The sequence below is a fragment of the Neospora caninum genome, chromosome XII (genome assembly GCF_000208865.1).
Source record: "Neospora caninum Liverpool complete genome, chromosome XII".
Classification (NCBI taxonomy): domain Eukaryota; phylum Apicomplexa; class Conoidasida; order Eucoccidiorida; family Sarcocystidae; genus Neospora; species Neospora caninum.
The window spans coordinates 6,252,457-6,278,483 of NC_018398.1; the positions used below are offsets into that span (position 1 = coordinate 6,252,457).

The 26,027-nt window shown below is 58.2% G+C and overlaps 3 protein-coding genes across 3 annotated transcripts; all 3 read left to right on the forward strand.

Moving 5' to 3' along the window:
• Positions 1 to 772: 772 nt before the first annotated feature.
• On the forward strand, positions 773 to 2,848 carry NCLIV_068420 (hypothetical protein; the record flags this gene model as incomplete). The annotated part of the gene is made up of 2 exons (XM_003886394.1): positions 773 to 988; positions 1,640 to 2,848. The coding sequence occupies 2 exons, from the start codon at positions 773 to 775 to the stop codon at positions 2,846 to 2,848; spliced, it is 1,425 nt and encodes a 474-aa protein (XP_003886443.1).
• An 891-nt stretch (positions 2,849 to 3,739) lies between these two features.
• NCLIV_068430 (hypothetical protein) lies at positions 3,740 to 5,693 on the forward strand (the record flags this gene model as incomplete). The annotated part of the gene is made up of 3 exons (XM_003886395.1): positions 3,740 to 3,856; positions 4,152 to 4,232; positions 4,611 to 5,693. 3 exons carry the CDS (start codon positions 3,740 to 3,742, stop codon positions 5,691 to 5,693), a joined length of 1,281 nt encoding a protein of 426 aa, XP_003886444.1.
• A 4,135-nt stretch (positions 5,694 to 9,828) lies between these two features.
• NCLIV_068440 (conserved hypothetical protein) lies at positions 9,829 to 24,576 on the forward strand (the record flags this gene model as incomplete). The annotated part of the gene is made up of 13 exons (XM_003886396.1): positions 9,829 to 12,189; positions 12,570 to 13,106; positions 13,844 to 17,592; positions 18,424 to 19,074; positions 19,530 to 19,731; positions 20,170 to 20,313; positions 20,905 to 21,029; positions 21,503 to 21,618; positions 22,067 to 22,152; positions 22,574 to 22,663; positions 23,078 to 23,158; positions 23,757 to 24,155; positions 24,508 to 24,576. The coding sequence occupies 13 exons, from the start codon at positions 9,829 to 9,831 to the stop codon at positions 24,574 to 24,576; spliced, it is 8,610 nt and encodes a 2,869-aa protein (XP_003886445.1).
• Positions 24,577 to 26,027: the final 1,451 nt, after the last annotated feature.

Here is a 26,027-nt window from a genome sequence, read left to right on the forward strand (position 1 = left end):
GGCCACGTCGGGGGGGCGCTGCACGACCGAAGGCAAAAGTGCCGTTTCCATCTTGAAAGCGTCATACGATTGTGCTTCCTGGTAACTCAGGCGCTGGTGCAGCTCAACAAGGAGACATTGTAGATGTCCCCGGTGATACGCATGTATATGGACAAACCTATATGAACATTCGGGTTCGCAAAGATGTTGAATGGACTCTTTCCCCGTACAATGCTTTGTAGCGGAATCCTGAGTGTGCACTTCCTGCCTGGCGAGGCTGGGTGATGCGAGTTGGCAGGAGTCGGTGATTCAGGATTTTTCAACTAGATGTGGATCTACACCCCAGAACACACATTCAGTAGCATTGCTGATCCATGTACCACTTTGTTGCGGTTAGCACGGTAACTAATAGGCACAGTTGTTCAAAACAAAGGCACCTCTTCCGGGCCAAACACTGCTACGTCTTAGGAAGCACCATGATTAGAAAGGAGGTTTTCGTCAAGAAACACCTTTCGCTTCTAATTGCTTCCCGGAATTGGTAGGAACTAGAACTGTAGTACGGGTGCCGTTGTCGACTCTCTCGCTTTGCTCTTCGGGAGACGGGGTTGCAGAGTTAAGTTTAGAGAGTAACGGACTCTACAGATGTAGTGAACTGTGAAGCTGTACCGTCAGTGTACATTTCGGACGCACGTGAGTTTCCAGCTCCTCTTCTGGCGCCGGCCCTGCGCCAGCATCTACACATCCATGCTCTAACAGATCCTGTCGATTGGACGTTGTTGCGCGAACACGGGGAATGTTCATCACTGCGGTCCCCCAAGTCGTGCGGAAGCCCCGTGGAAGCACCCATAACTCTTCAGAGGCGTTCCACTTGAGCTCCATCTGTGAGCTTGACGTGTGGAGCCTCGCAAGTAGTTTCTCCCCCGAAGATTCTCGTGTGAGAACGGGTGTCTACACGCATTGGTTCGCGTGCATCTATGCGCTCAAGTATGCGTACAGATATGAAGTTTCTGTAAGTATATATGCCTGCAGATGCACGAGTCTTCTTCAAGCTTTTTGCCTGGAAAGGCAGTCGTACACCGGTTACGACACATCCACCCGTTGTGCAGTGTTGCACTCACATGCCCCCTGGCTCGAAGGCGCCTTCCTCACCAGCGATGCCTACGTGCGGATGGTACGGCAATGACGCAAATCACCGACATCCCGACTTCATTATACGCTCTAGCATAAATATATTCATATACGTATATATGTATATATACGTGTAAATGTGTGTGTGATTGCTTGGATACAGACGTTTATAGATCTATAGAGATACAGGAGTAGGTACGTCGAGGCGTCGGTGGATACGTAGACGAGTCTGCAGTGGTAAATCGTGTTGGCCCATGTGTGCGTTTGTCTCTGGTAACGGGACCGGTTTGAGTGTCTCGTGTGTCGGGTTTTGATTTATCTTTTCGAATGCTCCTCGTGTGAGTGGAGGCCCCACCGGGTCGGAAAACGCAGAGGTGTTTTCAGGTTACGGCCTCGGTTCTACAGGCGTCTTTTGCTGGATCAGACGTCGCATTCAACTGCAGACCTCAGTTTTGCCGCTGCGTTCGTTTCTCCGTCGCGCGTTTCCCCCTCGAGGCGTCTCCCTCCCTTGCCCTTGCTGTGTGTGTTCCAGCTTCGTCCTCGCAACGACGCGGATCGCGGGCTAGCTCTGCTGTCTGGGAATCAGCGGCGGTCACCCCGTTGGCTAGCTGAGGTCATTCGCGTTTCCAGGCGCGTGTCTTGCAGCTTCCAGTCAGCTGTGTGCAGCCGCGTGATTGTCGAGTTGCTGGCGTCAGGCCGGTCTCTCCTCAGTGCCTCGCTGGTTCCGCTCCTCGCCCCCAGGACGCCAGACCCGACAACGGCGTGGGTCCTCCCCGTCCTTCTGTTCCACTCTGTCGGGGCTCTCCATCTGTTGCTTCTTTTCCTTCCTGCCCCTGCGCCGCGGTCTTCTACGGAACATGCTTTTTCTCCCGCTGTCTACGAGCTCATCCTGACTCTCTTGGCATGCTGTCCGCCGCCGCATGCACCGAAACCGTCGGTCTCTGGGGACATGCCCGCATTCGTCAAGAGAGAGGCGACAAATGCGGAGGCGGGAAGCCTCTCTGGAAACGCTGCGGGCGAGGACTCGTGCGCCGCAGCGCCAGCCGGCCCGCGGAGCCGCTGCTTGCCTTCGAGTTCTTCGCCGGATTCTCGACGCGCAGCAGGGCGGCGCCGTCCGTCCTCCTCGACTGAAGCCGAGAAGCCTTCGCTTCCTGAAGAGCGGGACGCAGCAGACGACGAGGAAAAGGAAGGCGAAGTTGGCATCCCCTCGTTTGTTCGGAAGGCAGGAAGGGAAGAGCGCAGCTCTCTTGTTCTCGGGCCGTCGGCGACGCGGAGGCGAACCAACACGGAGGCGCGTGAGGAATCATCGGCTGCAGAGACAAGTCGCGCCAGAGCAACAGAGTATGCAGCCGCCTTGTGCTTCGCCGTCCAACACTGGCAGTTGCCGTTCGCGACTGCCCTTCGGCTTCTCAACCGTCTCCGCTGCTTCGTCTTTGGGCAGTCTCCAGTCTCCGATCTCGAGATGCCTTCCTTCACGCAAGCGACGATGGCCGAACCAGACTCTCAGAGCGGCCTTTCGTCTTCCTCCGCGGCGCGCGGCGCTGAGCACACCTCTCTCCTCGCGCTTCTTCTTCCGCACTTTTCACCGGAACCGACGCCCAACTCAGAGGCGAGTCCTGCGGCCACGGCACACAGTGTCTCCGATTCCGGGGACGAGCGCATGCGCAGGGCGCGAACCTTTCAGACCCGCCGGGCTCTCCCCTTCGTCGGGGGCGGCGCAGCCACGGGCGTCTGCGTCTGAGAACCGTCCGGAAAGGCGTTGGAGCACGGCCGTGGGAAGCCAGCTGCCGAAGCTATTGCATGCGCTTTGAGCTTCCCTTGCTTGGGCGTTTGTGGGGGGAAGCAGGCCTCTGCCAGGCTGTGTACTGGGTGGTGCGTGGACGTTCTTCTCTTGGAGGTTGCTGTGCCTTCGAAGACGGCGGACAAGGTGAGATTTTCAACCTCGCCTGCACTGCCTGGGTCCCTTCCCGCAGGCGCCGGGGCCTGCGCGCTCAGCAGCAAAACGGCGAGTGATTGGAAAGCGAACAGGAAACGGGCTGCCTTTCTCCTGAGAGCTGCGGCCGCGCTAGCCGTTCTGCTTCTTCTTTTCGACGTGGCCTTCGATGCGCTTCTCAAACTGCGCTCGCCCGATGTCTTCTCTTTCCTGGCGAGCTGCGCTCGTCCCGCGTAGCCAGCGCTCGAGCTGCCGCCCGCGCTCGCCAAGAGCCTGCGGCGCCCCACAGCCTCGACAGTGGGGAGCGGTTCTCTTCAGGACAGCGGACGGTCGAGCCTCGCGGGCTCGCGCCTCCGCAGCCGCGTCTCGTGCGCGTCGCCGGAAAGGGAACAGCTCGGCGCGAGCGGCGGAGGCTGTCTCGTCGATGACAGGGAAGGGCGATGGAACCCGACCTCGCGTTTAGCTGGGAGAGCGCGAAGGAGCAGCGTCTTCTTCGACGAACGGGAAAGCGAAGAGAGTTTTCGGACTTTCCCTAGTCTCCTTCCGCGCAAACCGTGTCCCGGGGCATCCAGGGACGTAGTCGACTGTCCCGGCGAAGTTGCTGGGCGCCAGAACTCGGGCCGGGAGAGCGGGCTTCTTTCGAGGGGTCAGGCAGCCGGGGAGACACCGGCAGGGGACCTCGCAAGAGAAGCCGCGACGATGGCAGCGGAGACAGCTCTCGGACATGTCCTGCAGAGAGCCGCCGAGCTTCTCTGGTTAAATGCGGTGCTGACGCTTCGGCTTCTGACGTATCGGATCCGAGGGATGGACGAGCAGGTAGGCGGTGGACTTCCGCAACCTCAGGGGAAAGACGAGCTACGAGTCTGACGACCGGTCGGCGACGACGGAGACACCTGTAGAAACAGGACGGAGAAGTGGTGAATGAAGGAGTGCTCTTGACGGGCTCGCCGCAACGCCCAGCGGGGACAACGCCTCTGCTCACGACTGCGGCTCCGGAGGAAACGACTTGGTGGCAGGGAAAGCGTTTTCAGGGGACGTGAATGGCTGCATCGGCAGCGTGTCGTTCCTGTTTCCCATTCCTGCTGTCGTTGAATCGCTGAAACATGCGCAGACGCCTTTCTGGCTGTATGCATACCTCAAGGAAGTCTTTCAGGCGTGCCCCGAAACTACTAGGAACTACTATCCTCTACAGGTTCGTCTCTACGCCAGAAGCGTCTTTCCTCGATGGCTGTCCGAAGATAGCACCGCGCCGAGAGCGAGAAAGGTGGAACGTAAGGGAACAACAAAGGGCAAATGCGGAACACGGTGACGCGGTGGGAGACAAACGAGCAAAGAGAGAAGGGAGTGGGAGGCTAGTGCCACCAGGGCTTCTCTGTGCCGGCAGATATGTCGGGGCGAGGATGGTTGGTTCCGTCTCGGCACCTCCCAAGTTTCCAGCGGAGACTCGATTCCGCGAAGAGGCCTTGGATTTGAGGCCGTCGTGAAGTGAAACCGTAAGAAGCTCTCGTTCACATGTCGACGTTTTCTTTCCTTGCTCTGTGTGTGTCTTTTTTCCGTCCCTTCTCCGCAGATGCGCCTGTTCCTGCGGTTCGCGCCTCACCTCTTGCTGTCTTTCCTTCAAGCGGCTGACGGCGGGTACGACTCCAACGAAGCTCTGGCTGTTTGTCGAAGTTGGGCGCGGCATTCGGGAGAGAGTGCGGGGACGCCCAGTGTCTCGCCCTCTGGCTCCTCTCCCTCGTCGCTTTTCCTGTCGCTCGACTCTGCGTCGCCCTGCCAGCCTCCGGCGCTTCTCCACTGCAAAGCGTTTCTTCTCGGGCTTCTCGGCCAATACAGCGAGGCGCTTCATCTCCTCATCGATGACCTGGCCGACATCCCAGCCGCTGTTGCCCTCGCGTGGGAAAGCGCAAACCCGCGCGTCTGGGAAATGCTCGTTGAAGGCGTCGTCCAGAGACCGTGCTTCATCCTAGAACTGCTGTCGGCGCTAGAGAACCACTTGGCGGCCTTCGCAGCGTACAGGCGAGACAAACTGCCGTGCTGGGATGAGGCGCTGGGCGCCGCGGCTCTTCGCGGCCGATCTGAGAGCTCGGGAGACGGCGAATCCGCGACGCTCTGTGAAGACTCCGCGTTGCCCTCAGAGGCCAAGGTGCAAAATGGGGACTGGGGCCCGCCCGTGTCTCCGCACGCTGCTGAGATTGGCAGTTTCAAGGGCACACCAGAGGATGTGTCCCTTCCCGAAGGCCTCCGTTCGGACAAGGGCCGTTCGTCACCTGGCTCTCCTGTCGCTTCAGAGTCTGCGTCGCCTGGGCCGCGAGGAAATGGCGCGATTCGCGAGCCTCCGCGCCCGCAGCCATTTGACGGGAACGACCGCGCAGCGAGGCCTGACTCGGATCCCACGCGGGGTCAGGTCTCGTCGCTCTTTGCATTTTCCGCGAAGAAACGCCGGGTGACTGTAGAAGGCATCGCAGCGGAAGTCGCAGCGCGAGCGGCGGCGGCTGTTCCCCCTCTGGAGCCTCTGAAGCGTCTCCCGTCGCATGCGCCGCGTCTGGCCCCGCGTCTCGAGAGGCGTGTGGTGGTGCTCTTCCATCAGCGAGAACCGCGCGATGAGTTCGGGAAGCTGCAGAACAGTGCCAAGAAGAGGATTTGCGCGAATTGACTTCCGAGCGGTTTGTGAGGCGAAGCCGCGGAGTGGCGGTGTGTGCTCGGTCTGCCGGTTTCCCGCCGAGGGACGACGCGGACCCAGTCAGTGCACACCGCGCGAGGACTGAAACGCGAAGAGACAGGGAGAGACAGCAGACGCGCCGAGTCATCGAAGCCATTCGAAAGCGACTTAAAGAATACCGAGGTGAGACTGACGAAGGCGACGCGGATCAGGAGAAAAACGAGACGCCAGATCCACGTGACGCCCGAGCGGAGACGCCGCGAGGGCCTCCCGAGGCGGACGACGCCGGGGACAGGTGCGCGACGGCGTCCACGAGTGGAGAGCTTGGGTGGGGACACGCTGGATCGTCAATCAACAGCTACCGTCTCTCGCAGGGTCTTCTTGCCTCCGCTGGGAGAGGCGCGGACGCCTCGGCGGGGCACCAGTCAGTGGACGAACGCGGTCAAAAAGGCAGGCTTTCCTCTGAAGGGCAAGCGGAGGAGATCGAGCGAGACACCGAGACCAGGGGAGACAGTGGGAGGAGTGGGAGAGGCGAGAGGAAGGGAACGGAGAGCGGGGTTGGGGAGGCGAAAAAGAATCCCCCGGTTAAACTATAGAAGAGTCGAGTATTATCCATACATACCAGGCGTAAAAAGCGTTCATCCAGTTACTAAACAGGTGCCAGGCCAACAAGAATCCGATCCGTGTATTCCGTACAGACTAACATGGGGCAGTTCCGGAGGAGCATTGGGGAAGGGAAAGGGACAGGAAACGCAGTTCGCCGGCAGAGAGGGAAGGCATTTTGTAAAGTAAAGTAGCCCGCGAGAGACAACAGAGAAGGATACGTCGGAGTGGGATACGGGTTCCACACCTGAACCGCCCTCGTCCAGAGTGGGAGCAAAGAGTGATAACTGGTGACATGTCTCGCGTTGGGGTGTGTGCTTCTCTTCCCTCTCTTGTGCGTTCCTATCTCTGTTGTCCCCGTCTTCGCTGACCCTAGTTTTCTGCTTGTGTGGATCGACTTGTAAAGCTGAAAGGTACACCTGGGTGTCTAGGGACATGCAGCAGACCGTTTCCACGGTCGCGAAGAGCGTTCCAGCGCGTTCCTTCGTGGTGGCGAGAAAGCACAGACGCGAGGGGCTGGTTGACTCGGCAGCGCCACACAACGGCTGGGGGCCTGCAGGACGTGCAAAACCGAAGGCGTTGTCCACCGGTTGCCAGAAGGCAGTCGCGCCGCCACTTGCTTAGTTTTGAATTTGAGAGCGCACTGTGGCTGAGCAGCTGTCCTTTTCTCCCAAAAACGACGCTTGGGAGTGAAGGCCACTGTTTCGACTCAACAACGACAAACGCAAAGCCGGAACTGCCGACGGTTCCACCAGGGGGAGGTACAGCAGCGAGCAGCCTCGTTTCGCAACTGTGGAAAAAAATCAGCGCCAAAGCGTCCATGGGTCCATGACCCATCACGGTTTTCAAAAGATATTGTTTTCGAGGCCGCGATCGGCACACACCCGTGCGAGGTTCTTACCTCCACTTCACTGAGCGCCGAACGGGCTGTTGCGTTTGTCCCGAGAGTCGGCTCCAGATCGATGCCGCGAGACAGTTTTCCGTTTCCTTGGACAGCAGCAGATGCACACCAGTGGACACGCCAACGTCTTAGGTATTCCTCGCGTGACTCTCGATCACGAACTCAAAAAAAAGCACTACGTGCCCGCGTGAAAATCTCTGGGGAACGGCGGTACTCTGGCACTCCAGTCTCCTTGCTGAAGGGAGAGGCCGGCTCGACTTACAATGTAGGGCCATGTCTTTTCACGTCCGGTCTGTTCAATGGATACAGATGCTGACGAGCCGTGAGAGAGAGGCGAGGGATGGCGTTCCACTTTCCCAAAGGCTCGACGTTTCTCTGTGAGGGCGACACACGAACTCCTTCGCGGGGAACTAACGGTAGAAACTACGGGCGGGTCGGCGAGCGCGTTTTTCTTGCCTTGATGGTTAGCATGAAGCCGGATGGTTACCTCCACCTGTCTCCAGGATGGTGGAATGTGACCAAGCGTTTTGTCCCGACCGTTGCGTTCTGCTTGAAACAAACACACGAGCCTGCTTACGAAACCAGTCGGCGCGACCGCAAGCGCGACAACGCACAGGAAGCGGCGCTTACGACGACACCCTCGTCACGTCAATCAACGCAAACCGAGCGATATATGCTTTTAATGAACAGCAAAAACAAACGTGGCGTGTTGAGAAGACCTGCAGTCACGTCCGCACACCGTAACGCCGGATGTTTGAAAGCATGGCTCTCGCCGCTCGCCTCGAGAGAAAGGCTGCCAATGAGAGCCTCTTTTGAGAATAGTCGCGTCTCTGAGAAACGAAAGTTCTCCTCAGGGCACCTCAGCAACAGAGTTAAAAGCCCATCCGGGACGCTGACTGCGAGGTGTTGGCGACTGAGAATGGCGCCGTCTAGATGTCAGCTTACTCGACGATTGGCCTCCAGTGTTTTGTGCATTAAAAAGGGCTATTCGAATCAGTGTATTTAGGTAGGAAAGCACCTAGCAGACTCTCCGAAAAGTCAGTACGCTGAAGACAACAGCCGAATTGGTTCTAGCAACCGTTTCGCGGGCCAGCTTTTCACTACCGGAGGCGGCATCTTTCATCCGGAGGGCTCTCTCACTGATTTCCAGACAGCACACCTCCATGGTCGTATTGAGAAGCGAATGAGAATGCGTCTCGATACCTTTCACATGAAGATATCGTCTAAAGGGGGGTTTTCTTTGGACGCTACAAAACGGGTTAGTGTTCTGTATATGCAGGCCCGAGGTACCGACACACGTGTGGAACGCCCTGCGGTAGGCGCCATCGCCCTACCAGCAGCCTCTTTTCTTTTGGTCTTCCTTCTCCTTTTTCCTACTGAGAATGCGTCTCGCTACACTTTCGGTCGTTCACTGTAGGCACCTCGCCCGCGTACGCCGTTTTGTCGCAAGCGCCACAGTCATCCGCGTGATCCTCTCTGTGGCGGCTTTGCCTGCCGAGACACGGCTTCGCGCTTGTGCGTTGGCCTTCACTTTTACACCCGGCGTTTCAGGTGCCGGTGAAAGTTGCCGTGGAATCGCAAGCTGACAAACGCAGCGGCAGACGAATGCGACTTCGCCAAACTTTTCCGGATACTGCCCCGCCGTGTCTTTTGCTGGGTAGCTCGAGTCCACGCGAGGCGAGCTTCAGTTCGGTCAGCGTTAGTCGCACGATGTGGCGCTTATCCCAAAGAGGATGGGTTGCAATTCTATCCAAGAAGTCCCTCCGACACTTTTGTCTTGTGTATTTTTGTATACATACATACACATGCACGTCTACTTTAAGGCACATGCAGTCCGAGGGTTTGTGGTTCGGCTGCATGCGCACACGAATGCAGGTCAGGAAAGAGCACGGGGCATGCAACGAGGAGAGTCGCTTAGGAGGCTTCGGTTTCGAGAGCAAACAGGATCGGAAAAGTTCAGACATGACGGGGAGAGGGATACGGCAAATGGCTTTCTCTCTTTGCATGCCGCTTCTTGTTTTCGTTCCATCTTCCTGCACTCGGCGGGCGAGAAAACCCGCCCTGGGCCCCTCACAGCCGACACATCTGAGAGTGAACAGGAGAAGGGAAGTTCCGCGTGGAAGTCTGCCCTCGTGATCTATTCTGGAATGTGCGGTTACATTCGACAAGAGCCACGTGACTGCTCCTTTCACCGACTTTTCGCGGGTTCCCATTTTGGGACGGTCCGTGTGTCTGCGGAGTCGTAGAAAGGTTGCCGTCGGAGGAACCGTTTTCCGCACAGTCCCACCCCGGATTGTGTGTTTAGAACTTCTTGGATTTCCTCTTTCCTCAAAGTTTCCGTTCATCCTCCAAGCGAAAGGTGTCGCGCGACTGCGCTCCGCGTTTCCGTGCTCGCCTGCGGCTCGAGATCCGCTCACTCGTAGGTCGCCAGCGGTTCTCGAACTTCCTCGCCCTCTCTGCACAGACCCTCCGTCTCTTCTTTCCCTCCGCATTTCCCCTTCGGAAGGCCATGTGGGAACGGGGCGTCTGGGCCTTGTCTTGAGGACGCTTTCTGCAAGCTCCGACATTCACTCTCTGTGTGCTCTTCGTGCGCCACGGCCGCCCCTGATTCCTTCGGTCGACGCGATGGAGCAGTCCGCGTCTCGCCTCTTCAGCTTGTTCGACGAGCTGCGCAAGGCAGACCGCGTCGAGCACGTTCTACTTTGTCCGTTTGTTTCGTCTCTGCCAAGTCTCGTCGTTACCCGGCCGTCTTCTCTCGATGTCTACGACATTCACTTCCCGTCGGAAAGCCGCCTGCCGAGCAACCGATCCGAGACCTCGGCAAGCGGCGCGTACCCAGCTGAATCGGGTCTTCTTTCGGAGTCTGTTGCGTCTTCGCGTGGCCAACTTGGAGGCATCCACGCGAGCTCTGAGAAGGCGACACCTGGCCCCGTCCTCTCCCTTCGGTGCTCAACGCCTCTCGCTGCAGTTCCCCTCGCCATTTCCGTCATTCCTGGCGCCTCGGCCGCCTGCAAGGGTGCCCACCTGCATGCAGGTGGAGAACCAGGATCTCTTGGCGTCAGTCCCTTCTCACCCTTCCTGCCTGCCTCCTCTTCGGTCTACCCTCTCTTCTCTCCGTTCCCCTCGCCTCCCAGTCTCCTTCCTCCGCCTGCGACGTGTTCCGGCACACTCGCCTCAGACGCAAATGCTGGCGAAGCGGGAAGGCCCCAGGCCGCCCACGCGCGCGAAACGGGCCCTCACCCCGCTTCGTCTCTTGCTCTGTCCGCGCCGGCCGCCTCAGACGCGACCTTGCCGTCCTCTGCCACCTCTGGGCCTTGCTGCTCGCTTCTCCTCGTCTTCCCCAACTACCAACTGGCTACCTGTGTCTACGATCCGTTCTTCAACTGCATTCGCACGTCGACCCTTCACTCTTTCCAGCGATGTCTTGCGCCGCTCGCCGCAGCCGTTTCCCAGCTTTACGTCGACCTCTATCTGCCTCGCGATCAGCGCGGCCGCGCCACGCGGCGAGGCGACAGCGAGGAGGGCCGAGCCGGTGCTGGAGGCGACGAGCAGGGAGACGAGGACCTCCCGGGGGGCCCTCGAGCGTTTGGAGTGGACGCTTGGACGGTGCCAGAAGGGAGCGCTGCGGGGCGAGACAGAGTGCACGAGAAAGAAGAACATGGCCTGATTCAGCTGTCGCAGATGCCCCTCGATTGGGCGAAGCTGTGGACGCATGTCTGTGTTTTTTCCGATCGAGACACCATCGGGAAAGAAGAGAGAGACGAGACCTCGAAAAGCGGAAGTGGCGAGAGTCTCGTGGTCGTCTCCATCGATCCTATTCACCTCGTCGTTCTCGAGCTCGTGCTGCCGCCTTGCCACATGCAGTCGTCGGCCTGTGGGGTAGCCTCCTCAGATGAAGTCGGACCCCGTCGTCACGCCTCGACGCATCCACCCTCGGGGGCTCGCGAGGCTGCCTGCGGGCGACATGTGAAGGACTTGCAAGGGCTACAAGGCGAGGCGCACGCACAGGGTAGCGAGGAGGCCGGCAGCCCCCAGGAGGCGGTGACGGCTCGCACGGACTCAGGGGCGAAGCCAGAGGCATTGGATGCAGAGAATCGGGACACGTGGCAGGGTTCCGCAGGCAGTTTGGATGCCTCCGGGGTGTTTGACGCTGACCTCGCGTCTCGCGCTCTCTCGCACGCGTCTGCCCAATCGCCGCTTTGCTCTTCGCCTCTTTCCCCCCCCACCCACGCCGCGGAGGCGTCTCCATGGTCGCGAGGCCCTCTGGCGGAAGCAGGACCGCCGCCCGTGTACCCTGCAGATGCCGCGTTCTCGTTCTCGCCTTACGCGCCGTCTCCCCTCGCGCCCTTTGGACCGGCCGCGCACACACTCTCGCAAGAGCCTCTGGGCGCGAGTGGCGTCGAGGGGCTGGCGGAGCCCGTTGGGGCTTCGGCGGGCCCGTATGGCCCCGGCGTGGGGCCTGCCGCCCCGCGACCGCGCGAGGAGACAGAAGGCCTCGCAGGGACGGCGGCAGTCGGCGCTCAAGCCGCGCCCGACTGGCTCTGGGGCGACCATCGGATCCTGGTCAGCGGCGCCTGCGTCCGAAGCTGCTGGCATATCTCGCTCCTCGAAGACCTCCCTGCGACGGTCTGTTCTGCCTCGGCTTCGAAGGCGCCGTCCCACGCTTCCACAGCTCCTCTCCACGCTGCGTCTCGCGGGAGACAGGCGGCGCTCTTGGGCGTGCGGCGGCCTGCGCCTCCTGCGGAAAGCGAGGGAGGCTGCGCCCAAGCCTCAGTGGGCGAGCTGTCGGCAGGGCGAATTGTCGAGATGAAGAAGGTGGCGGGGCGAATGCTGCCGACGCTCGCCTTGCTCATGGAAGTTGGAGCCCTGGAGTTGGGTGGAATTTTCGGCGAGCTCAACCGAGGCAACCGGCGAGGCGAGAAAGAGCTCGTTGTCGTCGTTCTGGCCCTCATTCCGGAACTCAGGGAATTCCAGGTCATGCGAAAAGTAAGCGACATGCATTCGATTCCCCTGCCCACCGTTTCCTCGGAAGCTTGATTTCGATGCCTTCCCCCGTCCTCTGCTCGCCTTTTTCGAGCCGTCCCTTTTCTCCTCGGCTTTGTTGCTTGCCTCTTCTCTTCTCCTGTTCTCTCCTTCCTTCCTACCCCTCCTTCTCTCTCCTGCTTCTCGTTCGCGCCGGCCTCAGTGTGGCGCGTGGTGCCTAGGCGTGACTTGCAGGCACCGTCTGGCTTTTGCCCGTCTCCTCTCGTTGGCCCTCCTTCCCCTTTTTTCCCCTCGGCGCGCCGTCGCGCACAGACCCTCGCTCTCATCCATTTAAGTATGGTAGACATTCACGATTGGTGCGCTGAGTCTGCCTGTTCCCCCAGATTCAGGGTATTCTTCCCGACACCTTTTCGCTTCTGCCCCTCCCGGCGTCGCTCGGCGGCGACCTGCTGTGCATCTCCCCCGACACAGTGAGCGTCCTGAGGACTCGAGAAGGCGGGGACGCGGCCTCGTCCCTGTCGGGCGCGGCGGCGGCGGCGTCGATGGCGCGGGGCGCCGACCCCACACGTGCCCCCCGCAAGGGCCTTCTTTTCCCGGAGGATCTGGAGACAGAGGAGGGCGCAGAAGGCAGCGCACTGCGAACCCTCGAGCGGAGCTTCGAAGACGACGAGGGCGAGGCCATCAGAGAAGAAGACCTATACCTCAAGGCCGTTCGGCGTGGAGCCGGCAGAGATGGCGGCCTCACGCAGGTGGTGAACAGCGCAGGCCTGCAACGGTCAGAACTGGCGGCGCTTCCCACCGTCATTTTTGACCAGAGCGAGATCCAAGCAGACCTCGGAGGGTCCGTCTCCCACCTCGTCGGCGAGAACTGTTGTCTCTTCGTCCTCAAGAACAGCGGCCGACTTCTCCTCGCCCATTTCGTAAGTGGACACACGCACAAGGGTGCGAGCCTGAACGGACCCATGCCTACCTATACAACGCGTCGCCAACACACGCCCTCTCTCTCTCTCTCTCTCTATATATATATATATATATATATATATGTATATATGTGTATATATATGTATATATGTATACGCATATGGATGTATATGTCTGTATGCTTGCAAGTCTGTAGATGTGATGCTGTGTAGGGGATAGGTATCGCGGGTGTGGCGATATCCAGGTCTGCATCCGTACACTGTTGCATGATGTTCCTGATGTGTAGAATTCAAACAAGGGTGACCGAGAGCTGTACATGTGGCAGAGCCATACTCTAAGGAATCGGATATGAGTTCACAGCTCCTGCAGGCGGTTACGATCTGGGTCTTTGGATCCCTGAGCGACGGCTGCTCTGCCTTGTTTCGTTCCATTTTATCTCCCTTCTCTCCCGCTTCTCGTTTCTCTTTGCCGTCTTCTCGGTTGCGTATCCCTGTCCTGGACCGCTGTGACTCCGACGTTTCACCCGTAGACATCGGTGTAGGAGCTTGTCGTGTGTCATGCGAACATGCAGAGGCTTGGGGGGTTTTGTCCTTGGGCTTCAAGTATTCTGCGGGGTTCGTCCGGACAGGGTACACACGACGCGTTTTGTCTCGTCTAGGCAGGCGAGCCGCATTTCCCACGACTAAAGGGACATCTCACCGGTGCTGCGCGTTCTTTCTGTCTGTGTCTTGGCCAGGTGTCTCCCACTCCGAGCGCAGGAGTGACAGATATCTTTTGGAGTTTTCCTCTGGTCTCGTTGCCTTCTTCGCCGAGTTTCCCGTCTTCCGCTGCCTTTTCTCCTGCCGTTCTGGACGTCTTTCCATCGCAGACGGTTGCGTCCTGTTCGCTTCCCTCTGCGTGTCTCTCGCCTCTCACTTGTCTCGAGTCCAACCCTCCTTCCTCTTCTTCGTCGCCTTCGTCTCCAGGCTTCGCGGTCGCCCTCGGTGGCTGCTCGCAGGCGGCCTCGGGCCTCGCGCTTCTTCTCTTCCTGCCGACGAGCCTGGAGGCGACTCGCCCGCCGTCTCGCGTCTCGCCCTTCTCTCTCTATCTGCGCCGGTTTGATGACAGCGCGGGGCGGGTGGTGTGGAAATCTGAGGGTGTGGAGCCGCAAGTGGAGACGCGGGGCTTCTCCGTCGGGGCAGGCTGGACGCTGCTGGGAGCGCCCGCTCGCAGGCCGCCGGGCGAAGGCCGTGTCGACATCGACGGCGAAGAGGAGACAGGCCGCCAGCTTTTCACGGTGGACGGCAAAGAGCTGTTGGAAATCGACGCCGGCGGCGTCATTCAACGCGCTCGCCAGCAGGCGCTGATCCTGCGCCTCGAGGAGGAAAGCGAGCGGTGGCGACTCGACGAAGGCGACACTTGCGGGGGGACGAGTTCCATCTCTCTTCCTGCTTCGGGCCCGTCGGAGGCGCTGGCGAACGGCATCTCGACGGAACCCTCTTCGGCCGCCGCCGGTCAGAACCGCGAGGCCGCAACTGCCCCCAGAAACCCCGTCCGTTTCCTCAGGTGGCTGCACATGCACGGCGAAGCCGCGCAGAGACTGGCGTCAGAGGCGACTGCGCCGACGACCTGGCCGGGGTCGCCTCTCCAAGACGTTGAGCATGCGCTGGCGGAGACTCTGGCGGCGGAGCGAGCGCGCGAGGGTTTGCCCGCTGCCGGAAGTCCTTCGCTGCTTCCTTCCTTCAACGTCACCCTCGTGGATTTGCTCTGCATGCCCCGCAGTGGCTCGGTCCGCGACTTTGCCGAGTTTCCCCCGCACATCTCCTTCGACGCGCTCCTAGCCGCGCCTCCGACCTACGCGGCGCTGCCTGCGCTGGGTCTGAAACCCGCGGCAGAGAACGGCATCCCGCCTCCCCCCCCTCCGCCCCCGCCTCCTGCGGCGGCGAAGCTCGGCTCCGCGCCCTCGCCGCCGTGTTTCCAGTCTGCCACGGCTCTCCTCAACACGTGGGGAAGCACCACGTGGCTCGCTGCCTTGGGCGTGCGGCAGTTCGGGCGATTGGTCTTCTCCCAGCGCGCCGTCCCGAGCGTCGCGAAACTCGCTGCGGCGCTGCGCCCGAGCGATCAGCTGGCTGAACTGACAGCACTCTGGTCTCTGGAGGGCTTCCCCCTGCGCTCGCGCTCCTCGCAGGCCTGGGACGAAGAAGGCGCCCGCGAGGGGCTCCAGCGCTGCCGGCCCAGTCGGGGGGAGCCCGCGCGCGGCGGTCCGAAACACCGGTTTCTCCTTGTGACTTCGCATCCGCAAGACTCGCGCCTCCCCGGCAGAACTGTCGTCTGTCAGATTGCTCCGAAATTCCTCCGAGAGGAAGAACGCGCCCCCGACGAAGGGGAACTCGAAATCTTCCAGCACAAGTATGGGTTAGCCGGGGCCGGCCGAAGCGCCTTCGCGTCTCCGTCTGCCGCGCGCGAAACAGCCTTCTGCCTCGCAAAGGCGACTGTCGGGTGCGGTACCATGTGCGACGGCCTCCTCGTCTTTCAAGTGGCGACCGACGAGCTGAGAATCGTCGCGGGTCTGCTGCCGTCGCTCCTGGTCGGCGCGCTTCCCGCGGCTTCGTGGGGCGACGGCGCGCCGCGCATGCAGTCCCCTGAGGCCGGGGCTGCAGGCGGCGCCTCCCAACGGCTTCAGCCCGGACCAGATGCGCAAAAAACGTGCTCCAGCGCGCCTGCTGGTGCCGAGAACCCCACTAGTTCCGGCACCCAGCCCTCCGTCACCTCCGCTGCGTCTGCAGTCCAAGCGCGTGTGTGTGAGCCGTTCGTTGTCGTGCTGGACACGGAGTTTCGGTTTCACCTGTGGAGGTTGGATCGGCCTGTCGCCTCGTCACTCTGCGAGGAACTCCTGCAGGTGTACAGCGATCAGCAACAGCAGGTGGCTCTCTTGGAGGGTCTGGACGAGCGCGAGAGAACGAATCTGTCGTTTGCTTCCGCGGCGCCTTCGCTTTCATCGCCCCCGGACATCCGCCAGCTACTTCCGCAGATCCCGCCGAAAACGCTGCCTGCCTCGCTGCGCCACGTGAACGTAAAGTCTGTCCAGCTCTTCCCGTATCGGGTGTCGGCGGTCGCACGTCGATGCGAAGGCGCGCTGAAAGACGAGAACGCAGGCGAGGGAGAAGGCGGCAGGCCGCCAGAGAGAGACGCAGCGCATCGGGCAAAGACCGAGGAGGCTGAGGACAAGCTCAACGACAAAGCGAAGCAAAAGCTGGTATGCGGGTCGGCGCGGATGCGTTGCGCCAAGAAGGAAGAAGAGGCTTCCCAAGGGAAAATGGTTCTCTTGTGTGCAGTGACCCTGCAGAGAGGCGTCCAAGCACTGCAGATCATCGATCTCTTCTCGATGACCGTTCTCTTCTACTCCGCAGACTTGGTGCTCGTGCCGCCCGTCTTGAGGAACGTCGCCAGCGAGGGCAGGGCGCTCTGTGTCTCTCGCCAAACTCGCGAGGCCTTCACAGACGCAGCGCGCTCTCTCTCGTCGCCGTCTGCTGACCCCCGCCCTGACAGAGCTCAGGGGTCTGTGAGCTCGCTGCATCGCGAGCGCGTTTCCTTCCTCCGGGCGCTGGCTGGGGCGGAGACAGGCTCGCATCCAGAGAGCCGACAGGTGAAGGAGGAGCGCGGCGGCGAGGAAGAGACAGTTGCGCGCGAGGCGGCGATGGAGGGATGCGAGTCGTTCGCGAACCAGGTCGGGTCGGGACCAGAAGGGGACGGATATGGAGGAGGGCGGCCGGCAAAGAGACACTGCGGCGGTGTGGATCCTGAGGCCGAGGCAGAAAGGGGAGGGAGAAGCCTGTGGGCCTCGCCGCTGCTCTTCTCGGATTGCCTGGAAGAAGTGCTGACGGCGGAACTGGTCGACTTGAGTCCCCGAGGCGGAGACGGCGCATACGCAGCAGATCCAGGGCCCACCCTCGTGGTGTTCATCTCAGGGAGGCCGGTGCTCATCTATCGCGCCTTTTCTCTCTGGCCCGCGACTTCGGACGGAAAGAAACGCTGGATGCATCCCGCTTTGCCGGGCGCGCCAGGCCTCGAGCAGTTTCCGGAAGCCCATCCGCAGTTCCCCTTTCGCTTTTCCCTCGTTGTGCACGACGTCGCAGACCCGATCCCCAGCCGCATCCCCGCCGTCTCGGGCCGGTCTCCGTCCGTGTCTCCGTCGTCTCCCCGCCCTTGTGCGGGGACTGAATCGAGCCGAGCCATCTTGGGTCTGCCCCACCCGCGGTTCTCCGCCGGGGCGGTTGTCCCCTTTGCGGGCGTCAGAGGCTCTGGCAGCGGCGCCTTCGTTGTGCCGCCGTCGAGCCGCTTCATCTCGCCGCGGCCCGAAGAGGCGCATGCAGAGACCAGTGACGAGAGTCAAGGCCCACCAATTCTGTGGATTTTCAGTGAACGGAATCAACTCTTTGTTCACCCGCACGCACGACGGGATGTGATTGCGGTCGCGCCGTTCAACAACGAAGCGTCTCCAGAAAGGTTAGTCCCATGCCCCTGTCTCTGCTACATCTTCACACCATTTAAATATATATATATATATATATATATATATATATATGTATCGATGTATATATATGTAAAGGTGTGTGTATCTATATATATGGATATATTTATGTATATATGTGTATGTATATCTATGTTGATGTAGCGCAGCGTAGAACATGCGTATCCCTCTGGGTGTTTGTTTCACGCGATAGGCAAATTCACGCATCAATGTGTCCAGTTGTCCACATCTCTCCCTCTCTGCATCTTTCTTTTAAAACTCTTTACATACATTTATGGAAGCATTTCAGTGCCCCTGCGTAGACGAATGTGTCTGTGGAGATACTACGCCTTCACTCGTTCGCGAAATCTCTCTGCTGTGCGCCGAGAGCCGGGGTTGCCCGTACCTTTGGGCTTGTCAGTCCTCACGAGAAACGCGTCCGCTGTGGTGACGTAAGCCAGCAGACCTCCAATTAACCCGTCAGCAGCTTCCGGATTCAACACCAGCAGATGTGTGTGTCTTCGTCGTGAGCGCCCCAAGCTTTTCTCCGCCTTCCTTCGGGTCTCTGTGGCCGCTGGTGGTCGGCTGCATGCAGTCGATGTGTCCACGTTGTGCGCGCGCGGCTTTGTCCCATCGGTAACCTTTCTCCTCCAAACGGTTTCCGCATCCGGACGCGCGCGGCTTTTGCTCTCGCGTTTGGTCTCCTCTTTGTGCTCTCTCTCGGCCGCCCGTTTCTCGTCCCTCTTACGCTCTCCCGCTGTCTTCCGGTCGCCTCCCTCTTCCTCACGTCCTTTCCGTCCTTGTGGGATGCGCTTCTCTCTGTGCAGCTTCTTCGCCCTGACGGCCGAGTCGTGCCTGGAGCTGTCCGATTTGCTCCTCTCGCCGACTCTCGATCTCCTTTCTTCCCGATCTCTCCGGTCGCCTGCAGCCGCGCAGGTCGAGCTGCGGTCGCCGTGGCCTTCGCTGTCGATGCCTGTGCACTTCAGCCCGTGCCGCGTGTGTGTCTCTGCTGGAAGTTCTTACCTGCATCCGGTTAGCGCGCAGACGCAAGTCTCGCCCTTCGCTTCGCGGCCCATCGCCGTGCGCGTCAATGCGCCTCAGACGCCGCAGGCCCCGTCGGCGACGCTGTCCTTTCCCTCGAACGTCGCCGACGCGCTTCTCGCGTCGCTGTCTTCCGCCGCGCCTCCGCGCGGCCGCCTCTTCGCCGTCGCGGGCTGGCACGAAGTCGAGGAAGACCCGATGGTCGCGGAGTGCCTCGCTGAGCGCAACGCATTGCAGGAGGAACAGCTGGAACTTGAGGGCAGGCGCAAACGCGGCGCCGAGGAGCTCCCGCGGCCGGAAGAAGGCAAGGACGAAGACATCTTCCCGAATCCGTACCTCGTCGCATGCACAGACAAACGCGTCGAAGCTGCCGGGAAACTCGGAAAACTCTACGAAGTTCGCCTCTACCACGAATTCGACCTCCAAAAACCCATCGGGTAAGGACGCGGAACCACGAAAACACAAAATCGAAAACAAATCCCCACGGCCGCTCCCGTCTTGAACGCAAAAGTGCGCGACAGCGCCCACCGGCCGATCATGGGGCATCATGCACATACACATATATACATAAACGTACATGTAGATGAAGAGATATAGGTGCACGTATGAGTGGAGGGCTGTGTGGTGATGGATGCCTTGCAGCTTGCAGAGATCACCTGCAGTCATCACGTGTGTATCAGATGTGTTCACGTCAGGAGATCCCTTTACCGAGTTAGTGTGCCGAGTGCGCGCCGGTCGATTGGTCTCCAGGTTCGATCTGCGCCTTGTTTTGGGCCCGCATGCATGCAGTCTCCGTATGGGGTGTATCGTTGGTGCATGTTGCCTGTGTCTGTTTTTTTCGCTGTTTTCTTTCTCTTTCCACGTTTGGCTTCTGACTCTGCCATGTCTGCAGCTCGTACACCTTGCGGACCTGCGAAGAAGTCCTGAGCCTCTCGTTCGTTGTCCTGGACGGCGTGGAGCATCTCGCGGCTGGTGTCGGCGTGCCGCTCTCGGAGACGATTGAATGCAGCGGCCGCCTCTATCTCTTCAAGCTCCCCGAGTCGGCCATGAGACTCGCCTCTCCCCCGCGCTCGGCCGACACGCCTGGCGACCAGGTCAGGCCTTCGAACTGGGGGTGGAGGGGGGGGGTATCAGAGACAGATAGCTGGAGAGGGGAGGACAGAATCGTGTGGATTGTCGCGCCGTAGCAAGTGGCGGCTCAAGAGGGGCAAAGGAATCCTAGAGAGAGGCCGAGACGTTCAACTGCGCGAACTGGTTTTTTTCGGCAAAACCATCCAGGACCCGTCAGAAACTCGGTGGAAACGCGACATGGAGAAAAAGATTTCACATTCCTCCCGTGACCGGGGAAAGTGCAATATGCGACGTTCCACTTCCATGCATATACACGACCATCTATATACAACCTAGGCGGTTGCACAGGTATACATACATAGATATATACATACATATGTATATATATATATATATATATGTATACCTGTGCTGACTTTAGAGTTGTGTACATGCTGCCGGTCGCGTTTGGATTTTTTCAGGCAGAGTACGGGACTCCAGAGCGCCTTGAGTTGTTCGCCGACATCGTGCTGAACGGGCCTGTGACCGTCGTTGGCAGTTTCTTCTCTTCCCCGGCGGAGCGCAGTTACGTCGTCCACTCTGTTGGTCCACGACTCTTTGTCCACGTACGCCCCGGCTCCCACATGCACGAGACAGTGTTTCTGAACGCTTCGATACAAATCTCCAGGCCTTCCCATGGCCAACTCTATTTCTACGAAATCACGTCGCTCTTGTTCTAACTTGTTCTGTATACATATATGCATGTTACATATATTCATGTATATGCATGGGTATATAGGTTTGTATAGGTATCTCCCCTTGATGCTGCTCTACATGTCTATGTACGTCTTCATGTATCTCAATATGTGCCGGATGAGATGTGTTTGTGTGGAGAATTTGGGATTTAAAAGTTGCCCTTGTGTCTCTACACAAGCCGAAGGGTTGTGTCCGCAGGCGGAACCGATCTAGGCTGCGTCACGTGCACACATATATGCATGTGTGTATATATATAGACATGTATTGCTCTATGTGAATGTATATATATATATCATTGTAGGTAATACTGTGCTCGTAGCTAACTGTTGTAGGTTCGTTGATGCGGTTTCCCGTCGCAGTTTCCGTTCGTGCGTTTGCCGTTTGTGGTTGACTCTCTCCTGGCGCGTTCGGACATGGTTCTCGTGTGTGGCCTTTTGCTGTTTGTCTTTGTTCTCTTTTAGGAAATGGAGAGCAGCAAATTCTTACGGGGAGCGTTCAGCGATTCCTCTGTCTGTGTCACTGCTGTGGCCAATCTGCGCAACTTCTTCCTCCTGGCCGACGCTCTCAAGGGCCTGAATCTCGTCGCGTAAGCCAGGCACACCACCCCTCCCCACAAACGTGCCATGTGCATGCGTAGCTCGGTTTTGTTCTCCAGCTCTTCAGATCGCTCGCTTCCGATCTCGGACTCGGGCACAAAAACCTTGAGCGTGTCACTATGCAAGCTCCCACCAGAGCGCCGGCGCCTTTCGGGGCAGCGCTGCATCCTCGCAGACGGGCGACGCGCCGTTAGGGCGACGAACAGAGCCGTCGCGTTTCTTTGCCCGGCCTCTGTTGCCTCCGTAGTACCTCGCAGGCGGGGGAAGAGGGAGACAAAAGGGAAGGGACACCCGCTGGCGCGAAGCCAAGGAAACACAGCCGATGCCTGCGAAACGCTGTTGTTTCATGGAGTGTAGAAAACAAGAGAAGGCCTGCTTTTCCACGTGGGTGCTTAAAGAGAGAAGCGTGTGTCGTCTTGTGGAATGAAGAAGAAAGAGAAGAGTTTTCGGTTTCCTGGCGCAGGTGGGAGTACCACGCGGAAGCAGACTCTCGGAAGGTCACGCGCATTTCGCGCACCTTTCCAAAGTCGAACTTTCCAGTCGCTGCATGTAGCTTTCTCGCCTACGAGAACCTGCTCGGTGAGAAACGAAAGGCGGTGGTTGCCGCGCTTGTTCGTCATACGCCGACGGACGCACGGAAACGGACAGAGGGGAACTGCACTCAAGTGAAAACACGCGTCTGGAGGCGTGGCGGGATACACACTTGTCACCAACTGCTTTTTGCGTACCTGATCCTACTTACCTGCAGAGGGTATGTGGATCTACACAAACCTACACACCCATTTATCAATCTGCATGCATATAGAGAGAGGTAGTTACCGATATATATTCAAAGGCATACCGATAAAGCAAGACCCGTCCAGATCACCCACCGGTGAGGATCAATATATGAATATCTATATTCTTGTATTTGCATGCATGGGCATATCAAAAACATCTGTGTTGGGGCATTTATGTTGAGATAGAGGGAGCTTTGTTCCCTTGCGAAACGCTAAACAGTTTTGAGGTTTTCGCTGTCACTTCGCAGGAATGCTGGCAACGGATATCGACGGGAACGTGCGACTGTTCTGCTACAACGCTGACAAGAATGCCTCGGGATTTGAAAAGCTGGATGTACGTCCAGCTTGGGCTTGCTCCACAACACGCCTGCGCACCGTGGAAAACTGATTTCGAGACTCGAACCGTCGGTGCTTCTCTCCTGTCTCACTTCAGTTTTCCAGATCTGAGGATGGCGCTGCAGTATCGGGGGGAGTGTGTCCTTTTTTCTCGCAGTCCCTCGCCTCGTCGCTTTCTTTCGTTTCCCGTCTCCTGCTTTAGGAGCCATTGCTTGTCTTCTGTGCTCTTCCGTCTCGCCACACATGTCTCCTTCCTGTGTGAGAGCGATTGTCGGCTTGGCCGCGTTTTTTTCGCATTTTCAGCCCTAGTGTCTTCGTATGCCTTTTATCTGCCTCGTGCGGTTGCTTTCTCGCGGCAAGTCTTCCTCGTCGTACTTCTGAGAGCATGCGCGCACTTTTGTCACTCTTCCACTCTCCAGATTCTCCAGTGTGACGCCGAGGATCGCTGCGCCGCCGGCTGTGTGGTGAAGCTCCAACAGTACGTCGTCGATTCGGAGACAGTTGCTTCCGTAAGTCGGGATTTCTGGAAAGGCAAAGCGCACGAGACGCGAAAATCGAGCACGGAGTCAGAGAGGCCCAGGAGACGTGGAAGGAAGAGGCAAGGGTAGGAGGGCGGTGCGCGACTCTAAGAAAGAAGAATGGTCTCCGGCCGGTGGCATGCTCAGCCCGCGCCTAGAGAGAGGGAAGGTTCGAAGGGGAGAACGACAGACGCAAAGAGACGTGAGCCTCAGTGCACCTCTTCCTTGCGCTGGTGATTCGTCTCTGGTCTCTGGCCCTTAAAAAGCGGATACGCTTAAAATCCACATTTGTCTTGGGGCGACTTGATACACCTTCCAGCGGCGGGCGCGCTCGCTTCGAGACGGTTCCTCGCGTTCGCTCTCTTTCGCGTGAGGCGACACCTTCTTCGCGTTTCGTTTTCTCAGTTGGGCGAAGCCGCCGACGGATCGACTCTCGCCTTCCGCCTCCTCTCTGTGGAAAACCACGCTTTCCTTCAAACACTCCAAGTGAGAAGAGGACCGAGAGGCATGCGAGAAAAGTGTCGGGGCCAGAAACTGAGAAGCGAAACCGAGACTGGGAGTTCGAGAAGGAAATGGCTATCGGTTCTCTCCGCCTTCCTTGTTCTCTTGCGGCACGTCTTACCTTCGTTTGCATGTCTCATCTGTGTGTGTGTGTGTGCATCGGTCGATCCCGTGCTCCAAGCTCTATATGCTTGTCTTTTTTTTTCGTTTGCATGTCTCATGTGTGTGCGTGCATCGGTCGATCTCGTGCTCCAAGCTCTATATGCTTGACTTTTTTTTCGTTTGCATGTCTCATGTGTGTGCGTGCATCGGTCGATCTCGTGCTCCAAGCTCTATATGCTTGTCTCTTTTTCTGGGTATGTCTCTTCTGACACTTTCTCTTTTCTCACCGCTCTTCTTTGTGCTTGAAGTTTCTCCCCGTCTTTGCCGCGATTCCTCGCCTCTCCTCCATGTGGCCTGGCCTGTCTCCTCGTTGTCGCCTGCTCTTGCTGTTTCTCGTCCGGCTCTCTGCATTCGTGTCGCTCTTGCTTTTCTCTGAGCTTCGACGCCTTCTGCATCTTCTGTTTCTCGTTCTCTTCTCCAGGACAGGTTGGCGCGGTATCTCCCGGAACCTCTAGGCCTGTATGCGCCGCTCGGCCGGTTGCCAGCGGGCAATGTCTCTGTATGGACGAAATGGTTTTTCCGGTCGGCTGCGCTCGACAACGACTCCGACGACAAAATCCTCGTTTCTCGGAAAAGAATGCTCGACACCACGCTCCTCAAGGTATTCCCCTTTCTCTCTCTCCCGGTGCTTGCGGGCGTGTTGGCCCCGTATATAAGCCGAGAGAGGCGACCACCCGAGACGAAAAAGAGCGAGACGGGCCTCGGCAGCGACTTCGAGGGGCGGCAGAGCGACAGACAGGGCGAGGTTGCCATGGACGGAGAGAGGGATGCAGAGGACGAAGAGGAAGCCTCGACGGTTTTCTGCCAATTCAAATCCATGGTAAGAGGAGAGCGAGAAAAGGACGGCGCCAAGCACACCGAAACGGAAACGAGTTGCACCAGAGAGACGCGGGGGTTTTTTAATGTCGGACTGTAGCTTGACGTGTGCTCTCTCTCGAGTTTTCGTGAGGATGCCAAACGTCAGTTCAGAACGCGCTTCCGCTCTTGTGTTCGTGGGCCAGGTTCTCTCCCTTTACCTCTCTCTTCGTCCGTCCTCTGTTCTCGCTCTTTGTTCTTCCTGGCTGTGCCTACGTTTCCACGTTTCCTCTCGTCACTTCTTTCTTCCCTATTTCCTGTTCTCTACCGCTGTCGTCTCATCTGCATGCTTTACCCCTGTGTTCCATTTCTCGCAGGCTTCGTTGCGGCACTTCCTCGTTTCCTCCGGAGCCCTCGAGGGCGCATACACGCGCTTGCTCGCCTGATATCCAGGGACAGTGATAAAGGGACGAGTATCTAGCGGTGTACTCGCTTTCGCCTTCCAGCTGGATTTGTTTTCTCGGGTTTCTTGTGTGACATCTCTTGCTTGTCACCGGCGATACGGACCGCCTGTTTACTGCTCGCTTCTGTGTCGATCTCATGTTCCACTGCACCACAGCTGCATGCAGTTGTGTACGTATATATGTATATATATATATATATATATATATATTCTCAGTTTGGCGTGCATATATGTTTATACGCATTACAGTCATATGTATACGTGGGCAGATGGCTGAGGTATGTATTCCCAGCGTCTCGGGCTGAAACGAAGGAATAAATCGCTTCTTTTCATCTGATGTCTGACCATATCGGCAGACGTTGTTCGGGCCCTCATCCTGCTTTGGACAGGCCCGAACCAGAATGGATAAGAACCCTCAAACACGAAACCAACAAAACTTGGAGTGGAACCGAGTTGCAGCACGAACAGGAAACCCGTTTATTCAGTAGTCCCTGTGCCTCCATTGATAGACTTCTGTTCATACACTCTCTAAAATATATAACCGTATACACACTTGGATATACCATCCCCTATTTACACTGATACATACTAATACAACACTTTTGGATGCGTATAAATTTGTACTTCTACTTACAATTATTTTTAGGTGAACTTCCGTTACACACAACTCGCGTGTCCTCAGCATTTTTTCGTCTCTCCTTGCGCGGCAAAAAAGGCAAAAGAATCACTCGCTTCGAGAGAGAGATAGAGAAGGTAGATCGGCATCCACACGGCAGCTTCTAGATTTGTTGTGTGTGTCATCAGCGTTCACACGCCATCGCAGCTGTTACTGCGGAGTGTCTTTTGGTTCAGCCGTCCGCTTCACTTGGAAAGGTTGCAGTGCTCTTTGCTTTTTGGAAAGTAGCATGCGTCATCCAAGGCTGCCGACGAAATATGCCGTGTCGCTTTTGTAAGTAGCCTGTGTGTACCGAGTTTTCAAAACGCACGCCACTGCCTACGCGCCTCTCTCTGCCACTCGACGGCTGCGTTAGGAGTTTCCCCCTGTTAAAAGACAAAAACTTCACCGGCAAATCGGAGCCTGCCTTGCAAAAAACCACAGACGAGAGAACAGATGCCTGGCCACCGCCTCTCGACATGCCATGACTCGAATTTGGGGTAGTGCTTGGCTTTTCCGGGGACAAAAAAATCAGGAGACGGACCTGAACATACACGGCACCTAAACTGCATTTCTCAACCTCGTGTGTTTCCCCCGGAAACACTCAACCCCTATGCTTCACTTTTGTGAAGTTGACAAGAAACTCTACGTGCGCCCGCGGAGACCGAGCCGCGCAATGCGTAAACGGGTTGCGACCTGAGATTGTCGCCCCCCCCCAAAATCCCGCCCCGCTTTTTGTGAGAATCTTTGTCGGCTGCCGAGGCCGAGACAGGAGACAA